At 42.5% G+C, this 15985-nt stretch overlaps 1 protein-coding gene across 7 annotated transcripts in view; it reads left to right on the top strand.

Annotated features, from left to right (window-relative positions):
• ARIH2 (ariadne RBR E3 ubiquitin protein ligase 2) overlaps positions 1 to 15985 on the top strand; it is a 69883-nt gene that overhangs the window by 7943 nt on the left and 45955 nt on the right. For 2 of the 7 annotated variants that reach the window (XM_073010222.1, XM_073010223.1), the window contains exon 3: positions 1076 to 1427. The exons of the other annotated variants lie outside the window; for them this stretch is intronic. In XM_073010222.1, coding sequence (XP_072866323.1) covers positions 1173 to 1427 — 255 coding nt within the window. In that variant the 5' untranslated portion in view covers positions 1076 to 1172. The remainder of the gene's footprint in view (positions 1 to 1075; positions 1428 to 15985) is intronic. 7 annotated transcript variants of the gene reach the window in all.

The raw sequence follows: 15985 nt of genomic DNA, 5'->3' as shown, positions 1-15985 counted from the left end.
AGCTGGGGTTACAGGTGCCTGTCACCATGTCCACTTAATTTTTTTGTATTTTTAGTGGAGACAGGGTTTCACCACATTGGCCAGGCTGCTGGAACTCCTGACCTCAGTGATCCACCCATCTCGGCCTCTCAAAGTGCTGGGATTACAGGCATGAGCCACCACACCTGGCTGATGGAGTTTCACTCCTGTCATCCAGGCTGGAGTGCAGTGGTGCAATCTTGGCTCACTATAAACTCTGCCTCCCGGTTCAAGTGATTCTCCTGCCTCAGCTTCCCAAGTAGCTGGGATTACAAGTGCATGCCACCACGCCTGGCTAATTTTGTATTTTTAATAGAGATGGGGTTTCGCCATGTTGGCCAGGCTGGTCTTGAACTCCTGACCTCAAGTGATCCACCTGCCTCGGCCTTCCACATTGCTGGGATTACAGGCATGAACCACCACACCCGGCCAGTAGAACTCCTTAAACCTGAAAATTCAGTCAGCTTTGCGGAGTAGAGGAGGATGTTGAAGACCTATGTGGTTTTTTTGTTGTTGTTTTTCTTTCTTTACCAACTATGCACCTGTCTTTCAGACATCTAAGAGTAATGTCTGTGAAACAGTGGTCTTCTTTTTCTACATATTATAGCGGGACGTGTTCCTATTTATGTACTGTCTGTATCAATACTAATGGAGGCATGATAAGCAAAATTTTAAACTTTGGTAGTTAAACCTTTATGTCACCTCCCCTCTGGGCGGCCAGCTATGGGGATGTGCTTCTCCCTTAAGGACTTTGGGAAGAATAACAAGTTCATTGGAATTTGACTTTCTGACATGGAGCAGATGGCCTTGCCCTGTCATGCCAGGCCTTTCATGTGAAGTTACCATTTATCAGCTGCTTCTGTCTCTCCAGGGAAGGATTTCCCTTTGATAGGCCTGGGCCAGGGGGATGATGGTGAGATTCCCCATGTGATACCAGAGTTGTAATAGGCTATAGTGAGATTAGGGCCAGGACTGTCCCATTTTGATTCTTGAACTGTTTCTGTTACTACTTGTCGTGGGGAAAAAGTAACACTTTTTTTTTTTTTTCCTCCCTTAGAAGACAAAAATACTAATGCATTTGAGAAATCGGTAGTTTTGGGGGGAGGGGGAAAAAGCAACTGCTTTCCTGATCTGCAACTTGGCTGGATGCTAAGATGTCAGTGGACATGAATAGCCAGGGGTCTGACAGCAATGAAGAGGACTATGACCCAAATTGTGAGGAAGAGGAAGAAGAAGAGGATGAAGACCCTGGGGACATAGAGGACTATTACGTGGGAGTAGCCAGCGATGTGGAGCAGCAGGGGGCTGATGCCTTTGATCCCGAGGAGTACCAGTTCACTTGCTTGACCTACAAGGAATCTGAGGGTGCCCTCAATGAGCACATGACCAGCTTAGCTTCTGTCCTAAAGGTGAGCAGTGTTGTAAACTCCAGTGTAATCCCCCTCCAGTTAAATCTAAGGATGAGCTGTTGTTAATTAATGTCTCCTCCAGACTAATTGAATGGCCTTGTAGCTTGAAACCAAATGTATGTCAACATCATTTGGACATTTTGTTACATTTGCTTTGTTTTCTAATATATGCATATCTAAGGTCCTCAGATTCCCAAATTAGTAAGAATTAGAAAGGAGGGGTGGGACAGATTCAAGAAAGATGTACCATACCAGAAATGTGTAGTAGCAGAATTGCACAACTTTGCACTTGTTTCAGGAAGTGAGTTTTCAAGAATTTTATGAGGTTGATACAATAAGCATCAGAATCACCATCTTCTGTATGACTGAGTGACTGATAAATGTCTGGAGAGTATCCAGATCCCTCTGGTTTGCCCTGAATAATCATTGCCTTTGGGCTAATGAGCTCATTTGTTTCATGTACTGATTTTAATATTTTTTTCTTATAGCTTGTATTTCATTGATATAGGGGGTGTTAGTATGGGAATTATAAAGAATGAACAAAGTTGATTATTCCAGCAAGCATTTTATTTTTTAACACGTAAGCTAAAACATACCTTTGGATGTCTTGCACCTTAGGCCAGTTATTATCCTCATTATTTATATTTTTTATGATCATTTTGACAGTTTCCCAGCAAGCATGTTTCCTTCTCTAACACTGGCCATTATGGGAAATTGGAAATATTTCTCTTACTTTAGTGTTTTTGCTAATCTTTTTTCATGAATTCTTATATGAATTTTGTTTCTGATTAAATTTGGGGTCAGAAGGGCACCTTGGCATGATGTCAACCAAATAAATTTTATTGGTACTTAAACAGAAGTAACTAAGGTGTGCCTTGTATGATTTCTATAAAATTTGCTTTATCTACTAGTTTAGGGATTTTTTTTCCCCCAGATGGTTGGCAAAGGTTAATATCTTGGATTTAGATACTCAGGTCTTTATTAGCAACTGGCTGGAAGCTGAAAGCTAAGGTTTTTTTTTTATTTGTGATTCATTTCTAGAAGTGATTGTAGACTTCTCTCTTGTGCTGAGCAGAAAACTCTGAAGAATGGGGACCTATGGATCCTCTGGGTGTGGGATTTCTGCACTATGGCTATAGCAAAGCTGCTGAACCCCTGCCTCCAGAGGGCATTTCCCTGATAGAAAACAATAATCGGGTTTTTCTTCCTCACCATGCACACCTCTCTCTTGTTGATCAATAGTTTATTTTGCTTTAGTCATGCTGTCAGGTTATATACAATGTTGGTATTTAAAATAAGAAAAGGATATGTTCATAATGTTAGGTTAGAAAAAATAATATTAGGAATTATGTAGTGTGTGACTATGCTCTGGACAGTGTCAGTTGACCAAGTTCACAAGGATGTTCCTGTCTATACACAGGAATTCTCAGATTGTCAAGCCCTCTGTATTGGCTTTTTCTGCCTTGCTAGAGACAGCTGAGGGGCCCAAGCACCTGTCCCTCCCTCCCTCCCTCCCTCCCTTCCTTCCTTCCTTTTTTTTTTTTTTTTTTAATTGTGGTAAAATATATGTAACATAAAATTTACTGTTTTATATTCTTCCTTCTTATACATGGTCAGCCTCCTGGAAAGCTTTCCCTTCACCACCTCATCTCTTACTGCCCTTAGGGGTCCTCAGAGTCTAGCTCGTGCTTTCTCTGAGTCAGTTTCCTTGAGAGCCCCTAGAGCACAGTGGCCATGCCTGCCTTTGTGTCCAAACAATACAGCTCGTTTATTTTTTTAGATTATGTACTGCAGTCTTCTGACTGCTTTATGTTTTACCTGTTCACACATTTTGGCATGATCTCTCCAACTAGATTGTCAGTTCTTGGAGAGCAGTAACTCTCTTGTACCTTATCTCCTCCATCATTCTTGTCACACAGTTTCATCTACAGTAGGTATTGAATAATTGCTTGGATACTTGTTGATTTTGTTTATTGTTGATGATAGTAGCAGCTGCTGCTATTGGTGTGAGTTAGATTTCCTAGTCCCTGATATATTTTCTTTCCTATTGGAAATGAAGTGAAAGGGTATTGATCTGGCCTTTAAGACTGAGAAGAGTAAGAGCAAAAAGAACTTGGAACAGAGATGAAGGAATAAATAAGAGAAAGAAGAGAGCTGAAACAGTATGAAAGGGTTAAAGAGAAAATGGATCAAAGAGGAAAATAATCCACAAAAATTTAGATGTCGGTAGAAGACAGAGTTTGTTTTTTCCCTTCTACACTTCACTGAAAAACATGTTAACACCATTTACTTTCTGGGGCTGGGCAAAAAAAGGTTGTGGCTCTTTTGGTTGGCTTGACTACACATAAAGGAACTCTGGTGTTTTAAGTGGTTCAGGAACCTGACCAAAGAAACTGGACAGAAAAGCAGCTTGGTCAAGAGTAAAGGAGAAGGAATCATATACAGTTTTTTTTTCTTTGAGGCCAGATACAAACTAGCATTGTTTTTATTTTTAAAATTATATTTTAAGTACAAAAATTAGCTGAGCATGGTAGCATGTGCCTGTAGTCCCAGCTATTCAGGAGGCTGAGGTGGGAGGATCATTTGGGCCTGGGAGCAGAGGTTGCAGTGAGCTGAGATTGCCCCACTGTACTCCAGCCTGGGCTATACAGCAAGACCTTATCTCAAAACAACAACAAAAAATTTTTTTTGGTAGAGATGGGGTCTTGCTATGTTGCCTAGGTCTTAAACTCCTGGCCTCAAGCCGTCTTCCCACCTCAGCCTCCCAAATTCCTTTACAAGCATGAGCCACCACTCCTGGCCTGTTTTTATTTTTGTAATTAATATTTTTTGAGGATGAGAGGGAATAATTTAAGTGCTTAGTTTACCCAATGGTGTTCCGGCTACTCTGGTTCTCTTGTTGCACATGTCTCTGAAAGTGTGATCAATAGTGATAGTCACCCAGATTACTGCTGATGTCCCATTGCTCGTAGTGCTGATTGCACAATTCTGTGACATATTGAAATATTCAAATTTTTTCACATAATTTTGGTTCTGTGGCTTGTAGATGATGTTATGTGTGTATGTAATTGAAAATTATAGTCCTACAAATTCTAGTCTATGAGTAAAAACTATCCAAGTTTGAGGAGTAGCTTAAATTTTTTACTTGATTCTCATGTCTGTGTACTCATTTTGTTGTGTCCAGGCAGTTGCATGTGGATGATTGATAGTATATCATAAAGTTAAGCCTTTCACTGCCATTTGGGATTTGAAGTCTCTTTTTAAAAATTATTTTTAAAAAAATTTTTAGAAATGAGCTCTTGCCCTATCTCACAGCTGGAGTGCAGTAGCATGATCACAGCTCACTGCACCCTCAAACTCCTGGGTTCAAGCTATCCTCCCTTCTCAGCCTTCCAAATAACTGGGGCTATAGGTGCCTACAGCTAATTAACAAAAAATTGGCCGGGCGCAGTGGCTCAAGCCTGTAATCCTAGCACTTTGGGAGTTCGAGACGGGCGGATCACAAGATCAGAAGATCGAGACCATCCTGGCTAACACGGTGAAACCCCGTCTCTACTAAAAAATACAAAAAACTAGCCAGGCGACCTGGGCCTGTAGTCCCAGCTACTCGGGAGGCTGAGGCAGGAGAATGGCGTAAACCCAGGAGGCGGAGCTTGCAGTGAGCTGAGATCCGGCCACTGCATTCCAGCCTGGACGGCAGAGCGAGACTCCGTCTCAAAAAAAAACAAAAACAAAATATTTATTTTGACCGGGCGTGGTGGCTTACGCCTGTAATCCTAACACTTAGGGAGGCCAAGGCGGGTGGATCACGAGATCAGGAGATCAAGATCATCCTGGCTAACACGGTGAAACCCCGTCTCTACTAAAAACACAAAAAATTAGCCGGGTGTGGTGACACGCCCTGTGGTCCCAGCTACTTGGGAGGCTGAGGCAGGAGAATGGTGTGAACCCAGGGAGGCGGAGGTTGCAGTGAAGCGAGATCACACCACTGCACTCTACCCTGGGTGACAGAGTGAGACTCCATCTCAAAAAATAAAGAAAAAATTTTTAAGTGGACTCAAAAAGCTGCAAAAAAAATTTTTTTTTAAAGATACAGAATCTCACTATGTTGCCCAGGCTGATCTCAAACTCCTGGCCTCAAGTGATCCTCCTGCCTCAGCCTCCTGAGTTCGCTGGGTAAAGTGTCTTAAGTAGAAAAATCACAATTTCAGCCGGTCTCGGTGGCTCACGCCTGTAATCCCAGTACTTTGGGAGGCCAAGGCGGGTGGATCACGAGGTCAGGAGAGCCCTGGCTAACACAGTGAAACCCCATCTCTACTAAAAATACAAAAAATTAGCTAAGCGTGGTGGCAGGCACTTGTATGTAGTCCCAGCTACTCGGGAAGCTGAGGCAGGAGAATGGCGTGAACCCGGGAGGCGGGGCTTGCAGTGAGCTGAGATCGTGCCACTGCACTCCAGCTTGGGCAACACAGCAAGACTCCGTCTCAAAAAAAAGAAAAAAAAATCACAATTGTCTGGGACACTGGATTTCTAGTTTAATGAGGGCCCTGGTGTCAGAGGGTAACTTCCTGTATGTGTTCTGGGACCAGTCTATGAATAAAGTCATTATTGAGAGAGGAAGGTGCCCAGAAAATCAGATCAAGGGCTCAGGATAGAGAACAGAGAAAATACTTATCTGTAACTGAGGTAGGGAAACTTGGTATTCAAATAGTGGCAAAACAGAAGCATTATTTGAGAATGAACTATCCTACACAAATAACAAATGGAATAGTCAAATGAGATTAAATGATTGCCAAGTGAGGTGTTGTGTTGTAGGAGGAGGGGATCTCTGGGGAATAAGTATTTTTAGTGATCATGTATGAGTCTTTAAAGAAAACAAAGTTACCTTTTTCTACACTATATTTTTATAGGAGACTTATACAAAGATTATTTTATTGTCTTTATAGATGAAAGAGGTCCTTCTTGTAACCATAAGCATTTTTATTACAAAATGTACAGTAGTTAGCCAATAATTTTTTTCAGTTATTCAGTGAGTCCTTTTAATTACCATTCCATGGAACTCTTGAGATATTTGCTGACAAGCTGCTCAGGAAGCAGCTCAGCCTTGGTAGAGCCCCAGACAAAGCCCAGGCAGGATCATGACTGTGGAGCTGGCTTTGGTTTGTGATGGGTCAAGAGTCTCTTTCTCCTTGTGCCCTCATCTTAGCATCATGTTAAGGGTATGGGCAGGAGAAGTGCATATTGTTCAGGGACCCACCCCATTGCTTCAGGAGGGGAAAGAAGTAGGCCACTTTGAACTAGATCTAGTCCAGGAGGTGTAGTGAGCTACCTGAGCTTTGTGTTGAGGCCAGAGGACCTTGAAGGTGGTGTAGAAGGACAATGCAGGTTACAGAAGTCCTTGCTCCATAGGGCAATGGGCATGGGATTGGGAGGGTTATCTTCTGGGCTGGAATGAGGGTCAGAGATGTATAGGTAGAAAGGAGGATTATGATTGTAGCCTCAAGCATCTTTACTGTTGGAGGAAAGGAATAGGTTTTGTAACCTATAGGAATAGGTTTTTATAGGATTTTGTTTGTTTGTTTTTTGAGACAGCATCTCACTCTGGCACTCAGGTTGGAGTACAGTGGCACGATGTTGGCTCACTGCAACCTCCACCTCCCAGGCTCAAACAGTCCTCCTACCTCAGCCTCCCAAATAGCTGGGACCACAGGTGCGCACTACATGCCTGGCTAATTTTTTTTTTCTTTTTCTTTTTTTGTATTTTTGGTAGAGACGGGGTTTCGCCATGTTGCCCAGGCTGGTCTCAAACTCCAGAGTTCAGACGATCTACCGACTTCAGCCTCCCAAAGTGCTGGGGTTACAGGCGTGAGCCACCGCACCCGGCCTAGGATTTTAAATAGGTATTTAAATAGGTTTTTAAAACTTATTCAGCGCATGTGTGGCATAGTGAACTATATTGCTCACTTTTTTTTTTTTTTTTTTTTTTTTTAGCTGAGACGGACTCTTGCTCTGTCCCCCAGGCTGGAGTGCAGTGGCGTGATCTCGGCTCACTGCAAGCTCTGCCTACTGGGTTCACGCCATTCTCCTGTGGCCACCTGAGTAGCTAGGACTACCGGCGGCCCGCCACCATGCCCAGCTAAATTTTTTTGTATTTTTAGTAGAGATGGGATTTCACCTTGTTAGCCAGGATGGTCTTGATCTCCTGACTTCGTGATCCACCTGCCTTGGCCTCCCAACGAACGTGCTGGGATTACAGGTGCGAGCCACTGCGCCTGGCCCTGTTGCTCACTTTTTAAGCCTGTTTCCCAGATACGATTGGAGGAATATGCCAATTATTACAAGTGTTTTTACTGCATTTCTTCTTGCTTTATGAATTGCTGTATCAACTGCAGCAAAGCTGTGAAGATATTTCCTAGAACACTCTATTCTGCCATACTCTTTTGTGAATTTGTTTTAAAATCTAGTGTTTGCTCTTTAGCAAAATGTGACTGGAAAATCTAAGATTCTGCTGTGGACAATTTTTCCCCTTTGTGGATGAATAGTAATGAGTTGTCAGGGCTTCTGACTCTTAAGTGCCAAAGTCTGTATAGTCCTGTGTTCAAAACAACCTGGCTTTTTTGCCCTTTTCACTTGTAACATGATCAATTGGTGTTCATAACAACAAAGTACCTTATTTTAGCCATTTTCTTAATTGATACTAACTACTTACATAATGCCAAGTTAAAAGATAACAAGTATCTGGTGAAAACTTTAATTATTAAATCGATTTTCTTTTATTCTGATATAGCTGAATTTTAAAATCATTCTATTTTTATTTACTTACAGTCATTAATTGACCAATAATCGTTTTTGTTGTTGTTGTTGTTATTGTTGCTACTACTCATGGGAAAGTATCTTCAAGCTGGGCCTGGTTACACTGAATGTTTGTGTGCTGAGCGGCCCTCTGATTTCTATTTTTGTGATCTGATGTGAGCTCTTCGCATACCTCTATCTAAGTAGAACTTAGGTTAAATTCCTGCATTTCAAATAGCTGGCCGTTAATAGGTTCGTTAACATATTTCACAGTGTTTTAGTCTGGAAGTCTGAGGTGTGTTTACTGATGTGTAAATTCATTTTTTAAAGGCAATGAGAAATGTCCAGAGTGACATTGAGAATGGCCTAAATAAAAATGGTGCAAAGTTGTCCTTGTCTTGCCAGCTTAGAAAGGTTATTGTCATCGCTGTGTACCTGATACCATACAAAACATGCTCATCAGCTTCCAGAAAAGAAGCTCTTTATCAGATTCAAGGCCAGCTTTCATTCTAGTCTTTTTGTTTGCTTTCTCTCTACCTCAGGAACCATGGAAGTCATGTGTAATCAAGGGATGATACGGTATTTGTGTTTGTTATTTTTTTTTGACATTTATATTTTAATCTTGAGTTTATAAAATTTTTTTGTCAAGATGTTACTATAATATTTAAGAAAATAGTATCATTCATGTTTTCATTAACCTGAGATAAGTTTTCTTCCTTACTTATCATCCTTCAGTTCTTGTCCATATTCATACGTAGCATTACTGTTCAGCAATTCATTCAACCAATATTGGATATTTATTGAGAACCTACTATGCTTCCTGTTATGTTCCTATGCCAGGCACATAACAGGAAAAATAACTGAACAAAACAGATAAAAATCTCTGTCCTGGTAGACATTGCATTATAATAATCAGTAGGTACATGTATTTTATGCATTCTGTTTTTTTCATGTATATTTCAAACATTTCCCCGTTTTTACTTTGTTCTCACAAATACTTTAAATGGCTGTGTAGCATGCCATCTTGTTTTTGAACCGTAATTTGCTTAATCTTTCTCTGTTGGGCATTTAAGTGAGTACCTATGTATTACAGTTGTTGGGGGACTGGTTACATTGTTGTGAATGTCTTTATGGATATGACTTTTGTGTCTGATGGGCCTTGTCCAGAGTCTGGGCTAGTTGTCAGATGATTGGGTTCCAGTCCCATTTTTTCCATTTAATATAATATCATCTCAGATAAGTCCCTCAGCATCTCTATGCTTGAATTTCCTCATCTGTAAAATAATGATAACACCTCCTTCACAACATTAAATGTGATGATAATGCAGATAAAGTGCCTGGAACATGAATGTTCAAACCGATTTTGCTTGGTCATAGTAGAAGTGGGGCAAAAGCGGAGGGATGGGAATATTTCTTGTCTTGGTTCCTTAAAACACATTCTCAGGGTTGTATGTCTTGAATCATAGGGTAGGAGGCTACACATTGAGGATGGTTTTGGGCAATATATTGCTGACTGGTGCCTCTGAGTGTACATATGATATTGGGTCATATACTTTGGATTATTTTACCTTCCCCTAGAGCCTCTGGTTCCCTTCTCCTGGGGCCCACCGAAAGAAAAGCAAAAATAACACAAAATGAACTTTGAATTGGAGCCAGGAAAAAGATACAGGGAAATAATAGCTTGTCTGTACCTGTATTTGTGGTTGACTACAATGTTTGATCTTATGCCTATATTAATAGCACTACTTAGTGTTCACTTGTTTTGGGGGTTCTTCTTCTTGAGATACCTCCGTACTTAAATTTTGCCTTGCTCCAATCTAATTATTTATTTATTTATTTATTTATTTTTTACTTTTTCTTTGCCCTTGCCGCTGTAGGAAAATTTGAAGGATTAGATTTGTCTTCCCCGAAGAGGGAAGAATTATAGGAAAGATTTGAAAAAGGTGCAGAATGAGGAGCATTTTGCTCCTCCCGAAATGTATCTGCCCTACTTTATTTCTTAAACTGACATGAACTGTCAAAACATGAAGTTCCTTTTCTATCACAAATCTTTATAAACATTAATAATTTCCACCGGGCACAGTGGCTCACGCCTGTATTCCCAGTACTTTGGGTGGCAAGGCAGACGGATCACCTGAGGTCAGGAGTTCAAGACCAGCCTAGCCAACATGATGAAACCCCATCTCTACTAAAAATACAGAAATTAGCTGGGCATGGTGGTGCATGCCTGTAGTTCCAGCTACTTGGGAGGCCGAGGCACGATAATCGCTTGAACCTGGGAAGCGGAGATTGCAGTGAGCTGAGATCGCACCACTGCACTCCAGCCTCGGCAACAGAGCGAGACTCTGTCTCAGAAAAACAAAAACAGACCAGGCGTGGTGGCTCACGCTGGTAATCCCAGCACTTTGAGAGGCCGAGGCGAGCGGATCACGAGGTCAGGTGATTGAGACCGTCTGGCTAACACAGTGAAACCCCGTCTCTACTAAAAATACAAAAAATTGGCCGGGCGTGGTGGCAGACGCCTATAGTCCCAGCTACTCGGGAGGCTGAGGCAGGAGAATGGCGTGAACCTGGGAGGCGGAGCTTGCAGTGAGCCAAGGTGGCACCACTGCACTCCAGCCTGGGCGACAGAGCAAGACTCCATCTCAAAAAAAACCATGAATGATTTCACAGTAGTGACCATGTTATTGACCATAAATAGAGAAAAATACGGGCAGGATGAGCAAGAGGTTTGTTTGGAGATTTTAACAGGAAAACAGCTGTTCTTATAATTGTGAAGAAAGTGTGGTCTCTATCTGGAAAAGTTGTTCTCTTTGACTAGCAGTTTCTTTTCCTGGTCAGCTCTACCTGCTCTCATGTCTTTTATTCCTTATTTTAGGCCGATAACAGTCTCTTTAATTCTGTCGCCATCCTTTCCAGAAGTCTGTAGATAACCTTACCTCTTTTTACAAGAAATCTTTCTAATGCCATCAAGCTTGGTTTCCTGGATTCTCTATCTTAATTGTTAGTACCACCATCCATCAACCTGGAAATAGAGGACTGACGCTCTCCTTGTTTACGTGACTCCCTCCCAGATCCCCAGTCTGTCACTCTTGCCTCTGTACCACTATGCTTGTTTCTTGGTGTGTACTTACAATGTTTGCCAATTAGTTATAAGCTAGGATATAAACTCTTTGAGATAGAGGTCTATATTTTTTCTTTACATAACAGCACGTAGCGGAAATGCCTGGTTATGTTATGTTCTCAGTAAGTGTTGCTTTTTAATGTGTTTAAGCCCAGGCCAATAAATGCACAGTTGAAAATTTAACTCCAAACCTCTACTTCTGTGTGCTCCAGTTTGTAAACAGAAGACATTCTCTTCAAAGTACTTTTTCGTGAAGCCAGCTGACCTCCAAATAAAGGTGGTATAAACCTGGCTGGGTGCGGTGACTCACGCCTGTAATCCCAGCACTTTGGGAGGCCGAGGTGGGTGGATCCTGAGATCAGGAGATCGAGACCATCCTGGCCAACACAGTGAAACGCCGTCTCTACTAAAAATACAAAAAATTAGCCGGGCGTGATGGCGGGTGCCTGTAATCCCAGCTACTTGGGAGGCTGAGGCAGGAGAATCACTTGAATCCGTTAGGCGGAGGTTGCAGTGAGCTGAGGTCATACCACTGCACTTCAACCTGGGCAACAGAGTGAGACTCTGTCTCAAAAAAAAAAAAAGATGGTATAAACCTAACAGATGTATGATTCCCAGCTTATGGTATATATCAGAATTAGTTTTAGCAATTCTCATATAGAAACCTGAACTTCATATAATTGTAATGAAACAATCTAGGCACAGTGGCTCACACCTGTAATCCCAGCACTTTGGGAGGCCAAGGTGGGCGGATCACTTGAGGTCAGGAGTTTGAGACCATCCTGGCCAACATGGTGAACCCTGTCTCTACACAAATATAAAAATAAGCTGGGCATGATGGTGGGCGCCTATAATCGCAGCTACTTGGGAGGCTGAGGCAGGAGAATCGCTTGAACCTGGGAGGCAGAGGTTGCAAGGTTGCAGTGAACTGAGATCATGCCACTGCACTCAATTCTGGGCGACAGAGACTCCGTCTCAAAAACAAAAACAACAACAACAACAACAAAAATATATATATATACACACACACAGAATCTCAAGGGGCTAGACCAAGGCATTTTACATTACATTTGCGTGGAAGTGCAGGAAAATTGTAAAATGGTTTGGGTTATTCAAGTGAAGAGGGAGGAGTGCTTGCTTTCTTTTGACTACTGAAAGGACGTGTCCAGCATTTGGAGTGTACTGGTTTTGTAACAGTAGAAGTAGGATATAAATTGCTCAGCTATACTTGCAAGTTGGATAGGCTTCCCATAGTCTTTTTGATGTCTAAATGTAACTTTATATTTCATTAATTTTCAAGAGAAGGTCTAGCCCCTGGGGTGGGGGCTATCTTCTTTTCCCCTGGCTCCACCATCAGCACTGGTCCTCTGCGAGGTTTTATATTTGAAAGCCCTCCTGCGTTTTTCCTTGGCCCTGGGCAAAGCCAAGAGGAAGAAACAGCACAACTCAGTTTGAGCTTTGGAGTGGTTTTGGCAAGACTCCTGTCCTCACTCCTTCCTAATCTTCTCAAAAGAGGCTTCAGGTGACTTGGAAACTACTGGACAAATTCCATTCTAACTTTTTAAAAAAATTTTTTTTCATATTTTTCCTTTCTCTCCTGTCAGAACATAGGAACATTCTAACTTATTTTCATGTGTGTACAAACCAACTTTTTAGTGTTTCCACTGTGCAAAGTCCTACTATATTTTATGATCTTGTTTAAAAGAGAAGTTTATTTAGCAATAATTATAAAGAAATGAATATTCTTTAGTGAAAAAAAGATAAAAGTGGGTTCTATGCCCTTTTTGATGATGAGAAACGGGGGTTCACCGTGTTGACCAGGCTGTCCTTTTTGATGATGTAGAGATGACTAATGGTATCTGTAATCTTAAATACAATGTGAATTTTATGATACTGTAGTAGAATACACCAAATTTTCTTTTGCAAATTTATTAACACTGCTACTTCAAGATGGTTGGCTGCACATGCCTTTGCCCCAACCCTGCTTCTTCTGTTTGTTTTGGTATTCAGATGTCTGTTTAGTTTTATTTGCAATAGCCAAAAACTGGAAGCAACTCAGTGTGTGAGTTGCTCAAACAGATGAATAAACAAACAGTGGCATATCCATAGAACTGCATACTTCTCAGCTAAAAGAATGAGCTACTTATGTAAGCATCATTGATAAAACTCAAAAAAAAAATATGCCACATGAAGAAACCCAAAGGGGAGAGACAAAAACTTTATATGTCAGTCATATAAAATTCTAGAAAATGCAAACTAATCCATCATAAAGTAAATCAACAGTTGTCTGGAGGACCAAAGAGACCAGGAGGAGAGAGATTATTAAAGGGGACAAAGTAAATTTGGGAGTGCCCTTCCATTTTTAAATACCATGAAAATGAAAGTAAAGGCACATGTAAATTAATACTAACAAACAGAATGGGTTGGAGTGGGGTGTTGTATAGGGACATCATTGCAAAATGTGAACCAGTTTGTCCAAATTTTGAAAAGACCATGGACTCTGAAATGACTGATGAATGCTGGAAGAGATAAGTGTGCTGCAAATGGGGGGATTAATAAAAAAGCTGTATATAGACTAGTTATCCCTGTCCCCACTGAGTCTTTAGACAAAAAAAAAACAAACCCCTACATAAAAACAGAAGAAACTTATTTATTTAATTTTTTAAGACAGAGTGTTGCTCGTCCCCCAGGGTGGAGTGCAGTGGTGTGATCTCAGCTCATTGCAACCTCTGCTTCCCAGGTTCAAGCAATTCTCCTGCCTCAGCCTCCTGAGTAGCTGGGACTACAGGCATGCTCCACCACACCCGGCTGATTTTTGTATTCTTCGTAGAGATGGGGTTTCACCATGTTGGCCAGGCTGGTCTTGAACTCCAGACCTCAGGTGACCCGCCTGCCTTGGCCTCCCAAAGTACTGGGATTACAGGGGTGCCTGGCCAAAACCCTTATTTTTAAGAAATGAGATAAACTGGAAAGAAATAGGACCCTTAGAGTGTGAGAGTTGGCTGATCTCATTTATCATCTGGGGGCCCTTGAGTCTGGAGTAATAGCTATCTCTCGTCGATCACCCTAAAATGACATGTTCTGTTTGTGTACACAGAGCTTAGGATTCATTTTCCTGACCCCTCTTCCCTTTAAAAATTTGAAGTAGGCCGGGCGCGGTGGCTCAAGCCTGTAATCCCAGCACTTTGGGAGGCCGAGACGGGCGGATCACGAGGTCAAGAGATCGAGACCATCCTGGCTAACACGGTGAAACCCCGTCTCTACTAAAAAATACAAAAAAACTAGCCGGGCGAGGTGGTGGGCGCCTGTAGTCCCAGCTACTCGGGAGGCTGAGGCAGGAGAATGGCATAAACCCGGGAGGCGGAGCTTGCAGTGAGCTGAGATCTGGCCACTGCACTCCAGCCCGGGCGACAGAGCGAGACTCCGTCTCAAAAAAAAAAAAAAAAAAATTTGAAGTAATAGGCCAGGCGCGGTGGCTCAAGCCTGTAATCCCAGCACTTTGGGAGGCCGAGACGGGCGGATCACTAGGTCAGGAGATCGAGACCATCCTGGCTAACACGGTGAAACCCCGTCTCTACTAAAAATACAAAAAAATTAGCTGGGCATGGTGGCGGGCTTCTGTAGTCCCAGCTACTCGGGAGGCTGAGGCAGGAGAATGGCATGAACCTGGGAGGTGGAGCTTGCAGTGAGCCAAGATCGTGCTACTATGCTCCAGCCTGACTGACAGAGACTCCATCTCAAAAAAAATTTTTTTTTTGAAGTAATAGTCACATAACCTAAAACTAACCATTTAAAGTATACAATTCAGTGGCATTTAGTACATTCACAATGTTATGCAACCATCATCTTCATCTTGTTCCAGAACATTTCGTTACCTCAAAAAGAAATCCGGGCTGGACGCAGTGGCTCACACCTGTAATCTCCGCACTATGGGAGGCCGAGGCAGGTGTTAGAGACCAGCTTGGCCAACATGGTGAAACCCCGTCTCTACTAAAAATACAAAAAATTCTCTGGGCATGGTGGCGGGCATCTGTAGTCCCAGCTACTCTGGAGGCTGAGGCAGGAGAATGGCGTGAACCCAGGAGGTGGAGCTTGCAGTGAGCCGAGATCGCACCACTGCGCTCCAGCCTGGGCGACAGAGTGAGACTCCTTCTCAAAAAAAAAAAAAAAATGCAGCTGGGTGTGGTGGCACACATCTGTAATCCCAGCTACTCGGGAGGCTGAGGCAGGAGAATCGCTTGAACCCGGGAGGTGGAGGTTGTGGTAAGCTGAGATTTTAAAAAAAGAGAGAGAGAGTGTGCGCAATTGAGCCAAGTCCGGATGCGGTGGCTCACTCCTGTAATCCCAGCACTTTGGGAGGCCGAGGTGGGCAGATCACTTGAGGTCAGGAGTTCGAGTAGGTGGGATTACAGGCGCCTGCCACCATGCCCAGCTAATTTTTTTTTTTGAGATGGAGTTTTGCTCTTGTTGCCCAGGCTGGAGTGCAGTGGCACAATCTTGGCTCACTGCAACCTCCGCCTCCCAGGTTCAAGCCATTCTCCTGCCTCAGCCTCCCAAGTAACTGGGATTACAGGCACGTGCCACCATGCACAGCTAATTTTGTGTTTTTAGTAGAGATGAGGTTTCTCCATGTTGGTCAGGC

The sequence above is a fragment of the Chlorocebus sabaeus genome, chromosome 22, assembly GCF_047675955.1.
Source record: "Chlorocebus sabaeus isolate Y175 chromosome 22, mChlSab1.0.hap1, whole genome shotgun sequence".
In the NCBI taxonomy this organism is placed as follows: Eukaryota; Metazoa; Chordata; class Mammalia; order Primates; family Cercopithecidae; genus Chlorocebus; species Chlorocebus sabaeus.
This window is presented reverse-complemented; position numbering and strand designations above follow the sequence as displayed.